At 42.4% G+C, this 16,213-nt stretch overlaps 3 protein-coding genes across 17 annotated transcripts; 1 reads left to right on the plus strand and 2 right to left on the minus strand.

The window, feature by feature from the left end:
• The first annotated feature begins 12 nt into the window (after positions 1 to 12).
• Positions 13 to 9,078, plus strand: LOC105701763 (proton-associated sugar transporter A). 12 transcript variants are annotated; one of them, XM_012428801.1, is made up of 11 exons: positions 13 to 66; positions 762 to 1,189; positions 4,897 to 5,110; positions 5,362 to 5,624; positions 6,033 to 6,281; positions 6,351 to 6,601; positions 6,689 to 6,793; positions 7,045 to 7,407; positions 7,503 to 7,633; positions 7,811 to 7,985; positions 8,142 to 8,372. In XM_012428801.1, exons 2-11 carry the CDS (start codon positions 1,045 to 1,047, stop codon positions 8,370 to 8,372), a joined length of 2,127 nt encoding a protein of 708 aa, XP_012284224.1. In that variant the 5' UTR covers positions 13 to 66; positions 762 to 1,044. The 12 variants fall into 12 exon arrangements, with proteins under 12 accessions (XP_012284224.1, XP_012284230.1, XP_012284226.1 ...); XM_012428807.1 differs by lacking the exon at positions 762 to 1,189 and adding an exon at positions 3,826 to 4,597; XM_012428806.1 differs by lacking the exon at positions 762 to 1,189 and adding an exon at positions 3,826 to 4,597 and having other exon boundaries at positions 20 to 106.
• A 107-nt stretch (positions 9,079 to 9,185) lies between these two features.
• Positions 9,186 to 13,806, minus strand: LOC105701762 (tetratricopeptide repeat protein 21B). 2 transcript variants are annotated; one of them, XM_012428798.2, is made up of 6 exons: positions 11,570 to 13,806; positions 11,181 to 11,494; positions 10,773 to 11,107; positions 10,493 to 10,700; positions 10,091 to 10,404; positions 9,186 to 10,034 (listed from the first exon to the last, which is right to left on the minus strand). In XM_012428798.2, the coding sequence occupies exons 1-6, from the start codon at positions 13,708 to 13,710 to the stop codon at positions 9,402 to 9,404; spliced, it is 3,945 nt and encodes a 1,314-aa protein (XP_012284221.1). In that variant the 5' UTR covers positions 13,711 to 13,806; the 3' UTR covers positions 9,186 to 9,401. The 2 variants fall into 2 exon arrangements, with proteins under 2 accessions (XP_012284221.1, XP_012284222.1); XM_012428799.2 differs by having other exon boundaries at positions 9,884 to 9,990.
• LOC105701767 (protein NATD1) lies at positions 13,725 to 14,887 on the minus strand. Of its 3 annotated transcripts, none has more exons than XM_023432360.1 (3): positions 14,593 to 14,887; positions 14,103 to 14,209; positions 13,725 to 14,032 (listed from the first exon to the last, which is right to left on the minus strand). In XM_023432360.1, the coding sequence occupies exons 2-3, from the start codon at positions 14,163 to 14,165 to the stop codon at positions 13,811 to 13,813; spliced, it is 285 nt and encodes a 94-aa protein (XP_023288128.1). In that variant the 5' UTR covers positions 14,166 to 14,209; positions 14,593 to 14,887; the 3' UTR covers positions 13,725 to 13,810. The 3 variants fall into 3 exon arrangements, with proteins under 3 accessions (XP_023288128.1, XP_023288127.1, XP_012284240.1); XM_023432359.1 differs by having other exon boundaries at positions 14,527 to 14,887; XM_012428817.2 differs by having other exon boundaries at positions 14,332 to 14,887.
• Between the last annotated feature and the right edge of the window lie 1,326 nt (positions 14,888 to 16,213).

Here is a 16,213-nt window from a genome sequence, read left to right on the forward strand (position 1 = left end):
AAGTGTTCCGTCCGCCAATCGAGAATGACTACGCGAGTCATGTCATCGTTCATGCAGTCCCTGAAAGTATGAAAAAAGAATAATTTCCGGCAAAATTAAAACGACAGTAAGAGGGATTAAAGATTAAAATTAAGGCACATTGAAAAAGGAGATATAATTTGAACTCGGAAATGAAAGAAATTGACAGTAGAAGAGACAAACACGGATTTAAATCGTAATCTCACTCGAGGATTGTAACTCCATCCCGAGGTGCACATTAATCTGCTAATAAATCGATCATTCGAAGCTTTTAATATCCCTGGAGGTCGAATCTGATGAATTAAAAGTTAACATCCGCCATTATCGATTTCGCCTTGTCTTAAAACGTGCCGAGATGAACTTTGAAGTCAATAAAGCGTTCAATAAACTCGATCTCGGAATGCTTAGCGGAAACGAAAAGCGTGCCGAAAACTGATCGATCATGCCGGCGATAGTCATCGATCGATAATATTCAGACGTTGACGGGATCTTCCGTCGTTTTCTCGAGTAGCGAAGGGTGTCGTCATCGGTGATCACCCAATCGATATCAGGGCCTTATCGATCCGTCACCGAGGGATATTGTTGGGTTTAAATTTACGCCATGCGAGCTTTGTCTTTATCGATCGATTATTGATACAAGCAGGTGTAATACGCGTTTATTAACGCGTCGGTTAATTTTCGTTTGACTGACTCGAGGATTAACCGGTGGTAACCAGACGTTTAACGTTGTTTCCTAAAAATAGGCCATGATAAGACCCGGAACGGATAAAACCGAGGAGTATTTTTGTAACCCTGGTCGATGCAATCGGAGACCACAATGAATATCCAGGAAAACACAAGTCTATCGGATCGTTTCTTAAGGCATCGACGAGAAGTCGATTGATTTTGAAGAGGCGAAGACCCATCTCAAGCTCGACGGATAAATGATTCGCGAATTAAATAACGAGATGCACGCTACCAAGTAGGTTTGGCTGAACAAACGACCGCCAAGGAGTCACAGAACTGAAAATATTACCAGCACACCAGATGTCATGGCCTTCTGCCAAATTCTCTGCATTTTGCATAGCCTATGACAGAGCCAATGGACGCCGTGTTTGCAAAGCGCGCAATTCGAGTTCGTTTTTTTACACCTTTCCCCTGCAGTTATTTTTGGGAGAAACGCACTTGCAAGGTATAGTGAAATGTCAGATTTGCAGGTAAGGTGTACAATAAAAATTTAATGTGCGTAATAATTGCACGTACTGCGAAAGTCGTTCTTTCGGGAGGAGCTACAAATTTCTGTGATTTCCACTAGAGCACCGAGCCACGGTAAAAATATGCAATTGTACTCAAAAAGTACATAACTATTTTTCACTCCTCGAAAAACCATTTCATTTCATTAATGGCGAGTCCTTGAGAGCTCTCGGCATTATCTGCGAGAGATAAGGAGCAGCTTTTATCAAGAGTTGGCGCCTGGCTTTTCACTTTTGAGGAGCATCTGTTGCCCGAGGAGGAAAGGAGGGAATTCCTATGAGAAATAAGTAATTTTCCTGAATCCCAGGTTTGCGTCGCTATTAGAGGAGACACTAAATCTCAGTCCTCGTTCGCTCCGAGCGATAAAATGCGGAGGAACGATGGTACCGTAAACTCTATTGGTTTCCTCCCATCGCGAAATAAAGTTTGCAAGCCGAGTTCCGTTTCCGGTGTATACGACCTCGCCCTGTATCCATACATCGGCACTGTTCCTCCTTTTTTGTCCCACCCGATAATTTTCAATTTCCCATGATTGCACCTAAGACGCAATCGTATCGAGATAAGCGATCGCGTTTACAGGAAATTGCGAACAAATTCCACGAACAATATTTTTCGCTCCACCTTTTGCCTGTTTACCTCTTCCATAAATGACGCCGTTTCCATGGCGACGCGATTTGATAGTTGTACGTAATTATGAAATACCAAAGAAATTTTTTTCTTTGGTAATATCCATCGGCGGAAAAATATTGTTCTAGTAGATATGACGCATTTTTGATACATTATGTCGAGGGAGTAGTTGTATACAATTTGGAACATTTTCCGATTAGGGATTGGAGGCAACGTCTGATAACAGGAGTGAATTTTCGTAAAGGGTAGCGCGGCGATTTCTATGGAAAACACCCCCGGAACCCCGCGGGCCATTTTATTCGAAATCGAATCACTTTGAAGGTCTACGCAGCCATCTAAATTGCAAATAAACCGATCCGATATTGTCCAACTAGGATCAACCCTGAGCCCAGAAATTGATCGCCCCAAGTTAGGACTTCATCTCGTTATCGAGCCTATCTGCAGCGCTGGAAAAGGGGAGCAAACCCGGTGTTCATCGTTTCACGTCGATTTTTCAGTTAACATTCAGTGCGACAAACAAAAAGACGCATTATATTTTTACCCTAAACCGGAAACCCCAATTTTATTACAAGGAATTTTTAATAAGGTATTTAAGAAAGAATTGAAGCGTTTGTTAGACCTTCCTAACACACTCGGAGAAAAAAGAGAAAAGGAAGTATTTGTCAATGGGACGTTTGCGCAAAGTTGATCAGTCGGTCATTAGAAAATGCAAATACAAGGAGCAAGTACAAATAAAAGTGAAAAAGGAGCGACCGCGGGTTTACTCTAAACACATTTGGACCACAAAGGCCGGAATTCTGTAAATCTCTAGCTAGATCTCTCTTCTAAATTCTCTGTATCCGAAATTAAGAGAGAAAAAATTCCATAGAAATTCTTCTTTCCTCTAGACTTAAAATTTCTCTATTTAGACTGAAACAGAGCGTTTCGCTCACGTGGGATATTTTTAATAACAATGAGATCGACGGTGAGATCGGAACGCGAGATTCGACGCCATTATCTCCTCTCCGGGTGAAAAGGACCTGAAAAGACATGTCAATGCAAAGTCGCACTATTGGCCGAGTCAGGTTTCCCCTACATGTAGGCCAATCGCGTGCTTTTGTGACAATTGTCAATGTACGTCGACTTTATTGAACGGATTCGGAGCATCAAAGCGAGGGAGATGCAAAACACCAAGTCGGTGATTCGTCGAGCGATTTTCTGAGAGAAAAGGAAACGGAGGGGAAGCTGCGAGCCGCGGAAAGCAAATCCCTTGTAATTAATGAGAGAAAGCGGATTGTCGCTGATTGAAAATTCCTACAGAGGACTTAAGTCCAAATCCTGCTCTGTTGCTTCCGAGGAGAAGCAACGCGGATTCTGCGGAATTTTATTCCTGACGTTCTACCTAGTCTGCCCTTTTCTACTCTTTATATAAAATATTTTTCTTCAACATCGATCCCATACAATTATCTGAGAATCGCTATATGAACACATTTGTAAAGAAGAAAAAAAGACGCCATACATCTTTTAAGTATATTTACGTAATATAGTAATATTTATATAACTCATTTCTATGGGTATGCCGCTTGTGTCGCGTTTGCCAGATCATTAGGAAATCTCCTTTGGGGCACATAACCCGGGACAGGTTTGCATCAGTTTAAATTCGGTTCAATGAATCCACAGAGGAGGTTCACGTAACGTCAAGCTTCTGCCAAGGCTGGGCCAAGCGAGACCTATTTTCTATGACTTCCTAGTTTCAGCGCGATTGGGTTATGCAGGGTGAACACTTTCATTCTTTTCCTCTTTTCCACCCCAAGAAATTCCCAGTCGATGGCACCAAAACGTACGATTGTATGAGAAAAAACTGAACACAATGAAAATATTAAATTCACCGGTCGAATTATTAACATTTCTGTTTAATTCGAGGATACGTTGGAATGATCTCTGGCATCTTTTCATTCGTGATTACAGAATTTAATTCGCTATCAGGTGTTTCGGATATATCACGACTTGGGAAAGAAGGCTGGAAAATTGGCTCTGAGAACGGGCCTTTGAAGTTTGCGAATCCCCTAACCAGGGAACATGGGACTCCATTAGAGAGGAAACAGGTCAACCAGGGATAAACCAAGTCGTGGAAACAGGAAGGCGTACTTGTTGCATCGGTACGAAATGTTCAAGCCTCGTATTTTCGACCGGAAATGTCGCCAAAATCGAAATTCGAGAACCATTCACGTCTCTGAGCGGCGTCCTAAAAAATAATAAAGAAAGAAGTTCGACCAATTGGACCGAGTCGGCGTGGTGACGCTGATATGGAGCGCGCCTTATCGTCACGGGGTGAGGACGCGGCGCGGCGCGTCGCGACGCTTACTTCGGTCTCGGCCGTCGGGGGTGTTGCTCCGGGGTTGTTCGAGCCGAAGCAACTACGCCAGACAGTTCGGCGTCGATTTCGCCAATTCGGTGGACATGGGTCGCTAGTATTCCGAGATAACCCGCGCGTGATAAGCGGACGGAAGACGCCTCCGAAGAACAGGAATTATAGGAAGTGAGATTGCTTTCCAAAGTGTTGACACAATGTTATACGAATGTTGAATATAAAATTAGAAAAAAAAATTGAATGTGATACGATAAATCATTGTCGCAAAAGTCTGCAAAAAATATTTCTCACCCGGTGGGTCACCTGACGACTCGTGATAAAGATGGACTGAGGAAGCGATACCTGATAACGAGTGCGGTGTTTTAACCGGTGGGTGATAGTTAATTCGTAATGGGACAGGGTAGCTTCCAATGTTATCAATAAAAGGCAATGTAAAAATTCCCGACTCATGTATTGGAAATACTTATCAATCGGATGTGGTATTTTAAGATAATTTATAATTGTCGATACACTTGCTTCTTGATTTTACAAGCTGGTTTAAACGAAATGTGGGTTATACAATTTTCGTCTAGATTTTTTACTTAGACCACTTCCGTAACTACAAGCACAATTAAGTGCATCTTTTAATGGACCCTCATTGTTACTTGTTGATGAGGAACGATGTGCAGATCAACGTGCAGACATGGTGGACAAATTGCACGAGTACGAGGGAGTCGCTGGTCGGATTCACGACATTCGCGACAAATTCCGGGAGAAATGGGACTCCTGGAAAGAGTGGACAAACGAAATCCCGAGGGATCGAGGGATTGCTGGGGTCTTGAGCCATCTTCGTGGCCCGCCGAAGTTAGAAAGAACTTTGGATGACTATTCCCACATCTACAGGTAATGCATACAATTTAAATGTACCGTTAACCCTTAATCAGTTCCCATTTGTCATTTTAGAGTAATTCCGTCTAAAATTTATTAACATTTTCAACTGCGTGACGCATTTAATATGAGTTATCTGAACGGCCTATATCGGTTGGGAATTTCTTGCAATTCTTCGAAATTCAATATGGCCGACCTGGCATTACCAGACTCTTAAGAACGAGGGCTCACCTTTTTGGTTTTTTAATATTAATTCGTCCTTACAGGAGGAAATCTCGGAGAGAACTGGTGCGGATCTCCGCAGCAGTGATGGGCATCGAATTTTCATATGCAGCGGAAACCGCATTCGTGTCGCCGACATTGCTGAAAATTGGCGTCGACCACCAACACATGACTTTGGTGTGGGCTTTGAGTCCTCTTGTAGGATTCTTCGTCACTCCCGTTTTAGGCAGCGTGAGCGATCGTTGCAGGTTGAAGCGAGGACGAAGAAGGCCGTTTATCATATTACTGGCCATCGGAGTCCTGATAGGTGAGACTTCGAATTAATTCCCCATGAACCTGAACCAATGGAGAAAATTATTATGAAACACTTTCGTGTCATGTTGTCTCCACACATGGTGTACTAATTTCATAACATAGATTTCCCACGAAATTGTGCAAAACTGCAGCATGATGTTCAGGAATGTACAATAAATGTATACCGATCCACTTTAAAGACAACCGATTTTCAATTTCACTCGAGTCTCGTGCACTAAAAATGTATCGGCGCTCGATTATTAAGTATCGATATTCGATATCGCCTCTGGTGGGATATAATTAACATCTAACGGAGATAGAGAAGGAGGAGTGCGACCGGAACTTAAACGCCAATTTCCTCCTGCAGATCCATCTTGCGCCGATGGGGAGTGCTCTAATTATTTTATTTGCAATTTTCCAGGATTGATTTTGGTGCCCAACGGCGAAAGCCTGGGATACACTTTCGGCGACATCCCGGCATCGTCTAATTACACGGTGCCCCTTGGACACAGGACATCAGGAAAGACAAAGCAAGATTATCCGGAGCCACCCCCTTCCTCCCACTCCTGGGGGATATTTTTCACAATTTTGGGAACGGTTCTCCTGGACTTCGACGCCGACGCCTGCCAAAGTCCTGCCAGGGCGTACCTCTTGGACGTCACAGTTCCTGGTGAGTCGAATTTCCACAATTAGTAAGAAACAAAGGCGTTGAGGAATTGTACGAGCGCATTATTTCCAGACGATCATGCCAGGGGATTGAGTACGTTTACCATCATGGCGGGATTAGGTGGTTTTATGGGATATGCCCTAGGCGGGATTAATTGGGATGCGACAGCTCTGGGACAGATGTTGGGTGGACATATTCACGCAACCTTTACATTGATTACCATTATCTTCATTATTTGTGTCGCGTGCACCATAACAAGCTTCAAGGAGATCCCTCTTGAATTGCTGGAAAAAGACCAGTTTCAAGAATTCCACGAGAAGATGGTTCGTCACCATTTCTCCGGTCGAAACGACTTCCGCATATTTTTTCATACACTTACAAGATATTTATAATAATTCATGCCTTTCTAGTTGGCCGAATGCCGCAAAGAGGAGTACGACAAAATAGCGAACGACGAGTGCACGTCTTATGGTACCTTGGGCAACGACCCCGAAGTAAATGCATCGAAGACGGAGGTAAATTTCAGGATTTCCCGATTTGACAAGGAATCATAAACGTTATTAAAAGGTAATTCGACAAACGAGAAAAGCTCAGGCAGAGGACAGCTTTAAAATCCGCTGCCTCGGTGAGATATTAATTTTTTTTTCCGTTGATCCTGCAGCGAAGACATCTGCAAATGATGATGCCGATCCATCTTGAAGTGCTTCAGATTTTCTGGAGGAAGCAACGTTCTTTTCGTATCCGTGATTAATTCTTCTTCGTGCAGGAGTTCGCGTTGAAGCCTCTACCGGTGGAGGAAAGTGGGATAGAGAAGGACCCTGGCAAAGATGCCGCAAAGGAACCAGCTAAGGAGATCTCGAAGGAGCCCCCGAAGAGACCCGGCGCAGTGCCAATGATTCCTGATGTCCAGCCCTCGACGGAAGGCAGCTACGTCAACTACGGATTCGAAGACACGGCGGATATGAATCCGAAGACCACCTTGGGGGAATATCTCCTTTCCATCGTGTACATGCCACACAGTATGAGGATGCTGTGCCTGACCAACCTCTTCTGCTGGATGGCCCACGTCTGCTACTCTCTCTATTTCACGGATTTCGTGGGAGAAGCCGTGTACGGAGGCGATCCAACGGTAACCCGCAATACTCAACACCCTCTAAACTGGCCGAGTATGATTAGATTAATAAATAATCAGTGCATCTTGCAATCCGTCAATTCCATCTTCAGGCTCCTGAAGGATCACTCCAGAGACAGCTCTACGAGTCTGGAGTGAGATTCGGATGCTGGGGGATGTCCATGTACTCCTTATCTTGCGCCTGTTATTCCCTCGTCATCGAGAAGCTCATACAACGATACAAGTGAGCCCATGTCCCACCAACATGTCCTATAAAAAGTCCTACGAGGAGATTATCCCAGGATGACATATATTAATTCTAATACATGTCGTATAATGTCGAAAAATAAGAGACACGTATTTTTTAATACTCTTTAATTACTTTACTTGTTGATTAATTGTCACATGTTTTTTCCAACAGAGCTCGAAGGGTGTACATCTGCGGCTTGCTCTTCTATAGCACCGGGATGATGATGATGGCCTTGACCAAACACCCTGTCGGGGTCATTTTGTTCTCCTGGACGGCAGGAGTCATGTACTCCACCCTATTTACGATGCCTTATTTACTGATCGCACATTATCACGCATCCTCCACGGTAAGTTTGCAACTATTATGTTAAATCATTGAACTGTTCCATTATTAAGTGATGGACTTTAACTTCTTTAATGGTAAAATCCGCAACCATGTCGAATAATTTAATAATTTGAGGTTTACAATGACTCTCTTAATCATGGTGTGTTTTTTCTTATAGTTTGCTGTCACCGCTGAAGGAGAGGCTGTACCTAGTGGTGGAGTACGGGGTTTAGGTACCGACGTCGCTATTGTGTCCTCCATGGTCTTCTTGGCGCAATTTATTTTATCCTGCATCCTTGGGACCATTGTCAGTGTGTCAGGGACGACTACTGCAGTAGTAATGGTAGCTAGTACTTTGGCTGCTTGCGGCGCAATTGCAGCTACCCAGATCATGTACTTGGATCTTTGAAATGACGATATATGACGGTCATGAAATGGATGAAAATTGTACGTCAAAGAAATTTTTATCACGAGAAAAAGTGACTAATCCAGTTTTCTCAATCGTTTATGCTCCGACTGCATGCATAACAATAGTAAATGTCGTAATGTTTTTAATGAAATGTTATTGAATATCGAAATGTGTACGATAATATATATATATATTGCTAATGTCGTGAAATAGATTATAGGACACGTTGCACTAAACTGGTAAAGATATCGTGCAATACGTATCATGGGAACTTGTCGTGAATATTAATATATTATATTCTAAGGTTCATAATTAAACCTTAGTGAGTGAACCATTGCATAAAATTTATGAGAAAATCAAACGTCGAGACGAGTTATAATATTCTAATATTCTGTTGATCTGGACTTTATTTTCATAAATCAATTACAGGGGATTATTCCACTATTTCAGTATTCTGATAATCCAAGACATTACCAATAATCAATCTGATCGCGTATGCACAAATAAGAGTCTAATTTATTACTATTTCGTTCGTGTAAAACGACTAGCGTTAGAAAGTGTAGCATAAAATTATTATAATTTATTAACACAGAAAAGGAGGGATTCGTATCGTTAAGTCAGATTGTAAATATTCGTATTAAGAACGATTTCATGTACATATTCGAGCATTACGAATAAAGACATTATTGTTGTTATTACCTTGAAATAAAATTCGCAAATGACTAAGTCGATGAATAACATATTTTTAAAGCTGCCATAGTTTCCCTTCGAATGATTTTCGCCAGTTCAGTTAATTTAACCAGATCGATGTACCATTAATATTCTTGACTTTTAGTAATTCGCCGCAGAGCATTCTGAACTTGATGGTAAAAAATGTTCGTTATCACAGAAATGAGAGATCGTGATCCAGATTCTATTATGGCACCTCGTTACTAGTTTCGATCTTATTGCCTTAAAAAATAAATACAACTTTACAGGGACAGTTTTAAATGGACGGACGTAAATACATGGAAAGGATGTTAGACCTCTTCAGGTCCGAAGATTATTAATGGCCTTCTCCAATATTTCCTTTCTAATTCGAGGATAATCCGGACTCTGCTGCAGGACCTCGTTACACGCTTCGATAGCATCCGCATAAGCTTTACTTTTCCAAAAACAATAAGCTAATTTATAGCCGATGGACGGTTTCGCCTTGCCCCCGAATTTCCAAGCCCGAGAATAACGCGCCGCGGCTTCTCGATAGTTCTGATCCCTTTCCGCAATGAATCCTGACAACTCGTGGGCCCTGACGCAGGTTGCATTGTGCTGAAGAATTCGCCTCAACAATTCATTCGCCAGGTCGTATTTACTAGATTGCACGTAAATGTCCGCCAACAGGAGCCAACATCGCTCCAGATATTCAGCATCCTCGAAGGTCCAGACGTTCTTGCTAACCCGTTTCAGATGATTCCTAGCTCGTGGCGTTTGTTTCAAAAGTAAATGAGCCATGGCCAATCCAAGAGCTGGACCGACGTGGTCCCTCAAGGATTCCTGACTAGCCAAAGCCGTGCAATCTTGCAAAGCCCTCTCAATGTTGGATTTCTGCTTCGTGACCAGAAGGAAGAAGTTACCCAGCAGTCTGTGAGTCAACATCTCATGGGGATTACCTTTGGGGTTTAGTTCCTGGAAAAGGACACGTTAATATATTTTAGTAATCTAATCGATAGTAGAAGACGCACTTGCAGTAATCGTTGAGCAGTCTTCAGGGCCATCGTCCTCGAGTCTTGGTACTCTGCATCCTCTTCAAGGAACGCGTCGTTGGAGAGGATGGAATCGTCGTCGGGGTCTAAGCAAATCTCGATCATGTTGTAGATCGCTTGCTGGCCCCACTCTGGATCGCGCCGAGCAGAATTGAAACGTCGAAGAGCGGAATTCAGCTTCCCGGTTCGCCAATCCAACAAACCCGCGCAGTAGAAGAACCCGGCTTCTTGCTTCGAGCTGTCCATCGCAGCTTCTGCTCGGTTTAGAGCCTCTTGCAGGTCGTCCATGTTACCTGGATAAATGCCAAACATCATTTACACCATTTACATGACGCTTCGATATGAATCTTCATGCTCGATAGATCATATGAAGTTGGGTACCAGTTCTTCGCGACACTTCTATCAATCTTGCTAACGCGGTCCAGTACGTAGGTCGTCGAAGAAGGAGTTGGCGGAAATGAAAAGCAGCGGTTTCGAAGTCGACCTTCCTGAATGCCAAATCGGCCATCATCACCGAAGCCGCCTCGTTATTAGGATCCGCATTCAAAAGAGCCGTGCAACTCTGAGTGCACTTATCTAAATCATTGATCTGTCGGAGTACGATTACGATTAGACCAGAGTTAAAAGAACATGCCGAGAGAACCCATTTAAGAAATATGACCTGCATGTACAACTTCGCCAGTGATAGCAAAGCCTTCACGTCCGTAGGCTTATGGTTTAAAGCTTCCTTGTAATAAATTATCGCCTGTTCATAGTCTCTTAACGTTGAAGCGTGAGCCGCCATGCTGAAGCAGATTTGTGCCAGGACTTGTTTCTGACCCGAGGCACTTGGTACCATAACTGATCGCTGAATACTCCTTATTTGATTTTCCTTGGCTTCCTTCAACGTCGTTAGAGCTGCTTGAATATTTCCAGCTCTTTCTCGAACTTTAGCTAACAGCAGCAAATGCTTCCCTCGCGTCTCCAAACTCTGCAGATCGCTCGCAGCACGCCCATCTGTGGATTTAACTACGATTATTATTACGTTAAGAAATGTCTAATTGTTGCTAAAAGATTTTCTTCCACTTAACTTGCAGCTCCTGCACAAGCGTCGCTTCTGCCTTGTCAAATTGTTTCATCTTCATGAACAATTCGGCCATGTCCAACTTCAAGTCTCCGCAGTTCTCCTGCTTTACCACTTCTTTATAGTACGCAATGGCTTTTGCATACTGGTGGGTCTTCACCAATGCTTTTCCCATTTTCCTTGCCAATGTTTTGTCATTTGGATTCTTTCTTAATGATTGTTCGTAAGCTTCGATGGCTCTGTCGGGCTCTTGTATGGCGATGTAAGCATCGCCCAACATGCTGTATGTTTTTGGGCCCGGACAATGTTCCACCAATTCTCTGCAAGATTAAATTTCCTATATAATTACTTACTATAGACGTTTAATAAAAATCCATTGATGATTAAACATCAACCTGAAGCATTTTGCAAATGCATGGCGATCCTTTCTCTGGTTCAGATGAAGCTCCGCAAGCTTCGTGTGGGCTTGAAGGTAATACGGTTCGGCAGGTGAAATGTTCTCCAGGAGATGTAGAGCTTTGTCGAGGTCTCCCATTTCTGAACACAATTCTGCATTTCCTATCGTCAACCTACCTTCTTCTACGGTGCCTGCCAGATGCGCTTTTGCGTCTTCCACTATTGCCGAAGCTTCTTTGAACTTTTTCAGTTTACTATAAGCAGATATTAATTCTAAATACAATGTCGCCTTGTCTGAGGCCGATATTCTTGTTATAGGGACTGTCGTGTCTCCTAATTTTAGCCCCGCAAAGGACATCGCTGTTTCAAAGGTACGAATGCAACCGTTTATGTCACCGTTCTCTTTTTCCACCATACCTACGATCATGTGATAAATCGGATTGTCTCTCACTTTAAAGTTGTAACTTAATCCTACTTCTAAACTCTGCGAGGCCTGTTGGTATCGACCCTGTCTTGCCAAAATCTGAGCCATCAACAAATGTGCGGAGGCATTGGCAGGATCCACCGAGTCTAATAATTTCCTCAATGCAGTCAAGGCACTCTCAAAATCTCCCTGCAGCATTCTTACTTTTCCCAGCATTAACAGTGCTTCGCTTAGACCAGGACATGCATCGGTAACTTTTTCTAAAATAAGTAAACATAATTTCTTCTCGGATTCACTCGACACTATTTCCTCCCCATCCGACAGAGTACTGTTGGGCAAATGTGCCAAGTATTCCTTCACTATTTCCAAACAAAAGTCTGGATTTAATGCGTTCACATATTCGTATCCATATTGAATATCTTTACAGGCATCTAGTAAAATTGAAGTCGACGAGTCAAGATAAGTTACTGCTTGAGTTGGATCGTTGTTGCACAATTTGGCAGACATTAACAAAATTTGCGGACTCAAGGCGTTGGATTGTATTTCCACGAGGAAATCTATCTGCTGACGTGCTAAGTCGATGGCTCCAGGAGACGTGTCCATGAGCTGACAGTGTGCTAATCCCATTAACGCTGCGATTGAAGATTCATCTATTCGAACAGTACTTCGATACCAGTGTTCGGCATCTTTGATCTTCCCCAGGAATACGTACTGATTCCCGAGTTCCACCATTAAGTCACTGTTTTGAGGAACTTGCTGCAGAGATTTCTCAACTATTCTCGAGAGCTCTCCTAAGATCCCCATGTCTCTACCACTTATTCGAGAGAATAGTTGAACATTACCGATCAGTACATCCGCGTTTCTTGGTTCGGAGAGGATAAGATTCCTGAGAAATAATTGCACTTGCTTCAGACCTTCCCCGTAGTCTCCATCTTTACAAACACTGATGAATGCCTTTGCTTTCAGTGCGTCGAGGTTGTTAGAATCGATCAGTAAGATTCGATTAGTGGTTTCGAGAACTTGTTCAAAATCTTTCATGGCTAGTAGGTTTATCATCTTTTCCGTCAACGGTAGACACAGATTTGGGTAGTGTACAATTATGGAGTTCAAAATCGATATAGCTCCTGGATGATCGCCTATGTGTTCCTTGTACTTGGCACAACCAAGCAGGGCATTTAAATGCTTCTTGTTCTCTTTCAATATCGATTCGAAGCAATTAATTGCGACCTTTCCAACATTTGTTGCTTTAGAAAGGTACAGCTCGATCCAGCCTCTGATTAATAAAACGTCATGACTCGAAGGATTTAATTTGAAGACTCTGTCGATATAATCTTTGGCCTTTTCCACTCTCTTCAGGAGAAATAGCACTGTAGCGGCAAGTGATAAAGCCAAGGCTGATGCTTTTCTTCTATCTTCTCTTATTCTCGTGTCAATTTGTGCTAAAGTTGATCGATCTATACTGGGAGATAATCTGTGGATGTAACTTTGTATCAATAAAGCAGCTAAAGTCGTTTCTCCATGATTGCTCAATAATGACGTTTCTTTCAGCGATTCACGACTCTGGCCTACGAGTGCATATGCTACTGCGAGTAGTAACTTTAAATGGTCACTTGTAGGATGTGCATCGCATGCTTGCTTTGCATGGAATAACATTCCATTGTAGAAATACTGTTTGCAGTGCCATTCTATCACAGCTTTGTACTCCGTCTCATCCATTCTTCCCTTTTTTTTTTTCTAATATATTACTTGAACTAAATTAATGCCTTTAGAATATTAGACATTTTTAAATTGGAACAATGTTGAGTCTCTCGTCTTTTTACTTCTTGTTTGAGGGAGTTACCATAAAATCTTGAGGATCGGGCAGTTCATCGACTGTTTCTTGATTTAAAGACTCCGATGTAGGGCCTTCTAAAATATGTGATGGTCCGATAATAAGTTCTTCAAGCTCGACCGTCTTCGTTGCCAGGTAATACTTCTGCAAGTACTCGCAGGTCAAATACATGTAGTAGTTATTGACGATGGCATATGTGAATGCTGCCTAAATGAGAATATGATACTTAGGTACTTTTAATAACTACTATACGTAATGTAGCAGAAATATAAATTACCTCTGCTAACCTCCTTGCTACACCTTCTCCGGTATGTTGGGATGGAACGTTAATAGTATACATATCCAGAATCCTGCCATCCCGCTTATAGGCTAATACTGCTCTCGCTGTCAGAGAAATGAACACATATTTTACATAACAATATACACGTCCTTCCATCCTCATCAATGTTTAAATTTAATTTATACAAGTACAGGAAATTTTAATTATAGCATATGGGACATCGTACCGTTATCCTGAAACTTTATATAGAAAATATTCCGCCCTTCGTTATGATGAACACCATATAAAAACCTCACACGAACGACAGTTAAATTGACTCGAGGGAATATTAATGAGCGTAAGTTAAACATTTAAGCAACATTGACAAGGGTGCTTTTTAAAAACGAAGTCTGTTGCCGGTGCAACGATAAACGACATTTACGTAATTGACAGGAAATATTCGAATACGGAACTTTGACTGTTATGTCATAACGGGGCAGAAACTCACGATTTTTAGACTAATTTACGGGAACGAAAACATAGGTTAGTTTGACGTTTATACCTTGTTGTCAAAACTGTTGCTAAGCAACCGTTGACGGGACAGACGCTCCCGATGCGACTGTGCTGCCTTTTCCGGCGTTTTTAGGAAACTACAACTCATATTCGATTTACCAACAATAACTGGTCTTACCGACATTTATTCAACTTACCGACTTCCATGACCCACGCAGCAAAACAATAAAAAATTCTATTTTTACCAGACACCGAAAAGGCTTCCGAAGTTTAAGGTAAAGGTCGCTGAATCCAGAGAAAGATATTCAAAAGAAGTCGGAAAGTGCACGATTCAAGGAACGTGAGAGGAATGGCGATCGGCAAGGAATCAAAAATAACTCGGACTCTTTATTTCCCTACAGGAGTATGATGCCGCACATTTCCGTCGTAAAAACAAACACGTTGTCCACGTGCTCCAGATACCCGGTGATGTCAGATAACAGAACCTGTTTTTTTCATTCGATAAAACACGGCACAACGGGGCCCTACACGACGAAGAGGAATTTGATTCACGATTCGATGCTCTCGAAATAATAATTCATGACGCAACGCGCCAGTGGAAAATAAGGAGGTCATGTTTCCACGGTATAAATATCCACTTCCTGGCGGTACATTTTAGAGATCGTTCATCTCAGATTCTGCCGGCAAACCGGCGAGATAAGTGGCTGTGATTGTCTCCAGTTTTCCAAAAATACCCTTTTCTCCTTTTCAGAATTCTTCCTTTCACCCGGCATGATGTCACGGCGTCTTTTTTGTATTTTTCAACGAATGGAAATATTAAGTATGAGTGACAGTCGAGGACAAAGGATAGAGCAACGGGGAAAACCTTTCACTGTAAAAGTATGCCAGCTAGCAGTTTCACACATCTTTCCATGACTGTTAAAAATATCCCTTCGAAATATCCTATATCTTGCCAGGACGGTTAAAAATATCCCTTCGAAATATTGGTGAGTTCTCAAAATATCGTAATAATTTTACTTAAAGTGTGGGTGGATGTAAGCGGCTATCCTATACATGTCATGACTACATGTCAAAGGGGGAACCCACGTGGAGGTGATTTGGAGTGTTTATCACCTCGCTCTTACGCGTTTATTGGTAATGGGACGTTCGAAATTCATCAGACTCTACGTCAGACCGAGACAAACTGTTCTTCGTGGAAACTCGAGAAAAAGTCAAATGTATGCAGAAACGTCAGTCGAGAGCGTCGCGGTGTCTGGTGTGACACCAGACTCTCGACGCGCCGGTAATGGCGACGTCTGATCATGACGCTAAGTAGATATGCGTACGTGCATACATTGAAATATAATATGCTCGTGCGTACATACACGGGTCAATTGTCACTCAGTTTCCTTGTCATGGCAGCACGTGTGCTTATCTCGGCAATCCAGGGACAAGGAATTGAAACCGACGAGAGAGCCGTTATCATCGCGAAGACGGGAAGAAGATTATTAAAAGGAAAATATTGTAATTTCGCTACACTTTAATCGTTGTTAATTCATTGAAAACCTGGTGCACTAATTTGGTAACATATTTTCAGCATAAAAATATCTTCGGAAGGATTGTCAAGGGAATTACAG

Source organism: Orussus abietinus, unplaced genomic scaffold, assembly GCF_000612105.2.
Source record: "Orussus abietinus isolate OABI.00-Male unplaced genomic scaffold, Oabi_2.0 scaffold24, whole genome shotgun sequence".
NCBI classification, from domain to species: Eukaryota; Metazoa; Arthropoda; class Insecta; order Hymenoptera; family Orussidae; genus Orussus; species Orussus abietinus.

Bases quoted from the DNA above. Each gene is read 5' to 3' on its own strand.
- LOC105701763 (XM_012428801.1), top strand. From the start codon at position 1,045: ATGTCATGGCCTTCTGCCAAATTCTCTGCATTTTGCATAGCCTATGAC. The intron at 6,282-6,350 runs GTGAGTCGAATT...CATTATTTCCAG, and splicing joins CTTGGACGTCACAGTTCCTG to ACGATCATGCCAGGGGATTG. The intron at 7,634-7,810 runs GTGAGCCCATGT...TTTTTCCAACAG, and splicing joins AAGCTCATACAACGATACAA to AGCTCGAAGGGTGTACATCT.
- LOC105701762 (XM_012428798.2), bottom strand. From the start codon at position 13,710: ATGGATGAGACGGAGTACAAAGCTGTGATAGAATGGCACTGCAAACAG. The intron at 10,701-10,772 runs GTCATATTTCTT...GTACTCCGACAG, and splicing joins TGGCGAAGTTGTACATGCAG to ATCAATGATTTAGATAAGTG. The intron at 10,405-10,492 runs GTACCCAACTTC...GCATTTATCCAG, and splicing joins AGAAGTGTCGCGAAGAACTG to GTAACATGGACGACCTGCAA.
- LOC105701767 (XM_012428817.2), bottom strand. From the start codon at position 14,455: ATGTTTAACTTACGCTCATTAATATTCCCTCGAGTCAATTTAACTGTC. The intron at 14,210-14,331 runs GTACGATGTCCC...TTTCTCTGACAG, and splicing joins TATAAAGTTTCAGGATAACG to CGAGAGCAGTATTAGCCTAT. The intron at 14,033-14,102 runs GTAATTTATATT...ATTCTCATTTAG, and splicing joins TAGCAAGGAGGTTAGCAGAG to GCAGCATTCACATATGCCAT.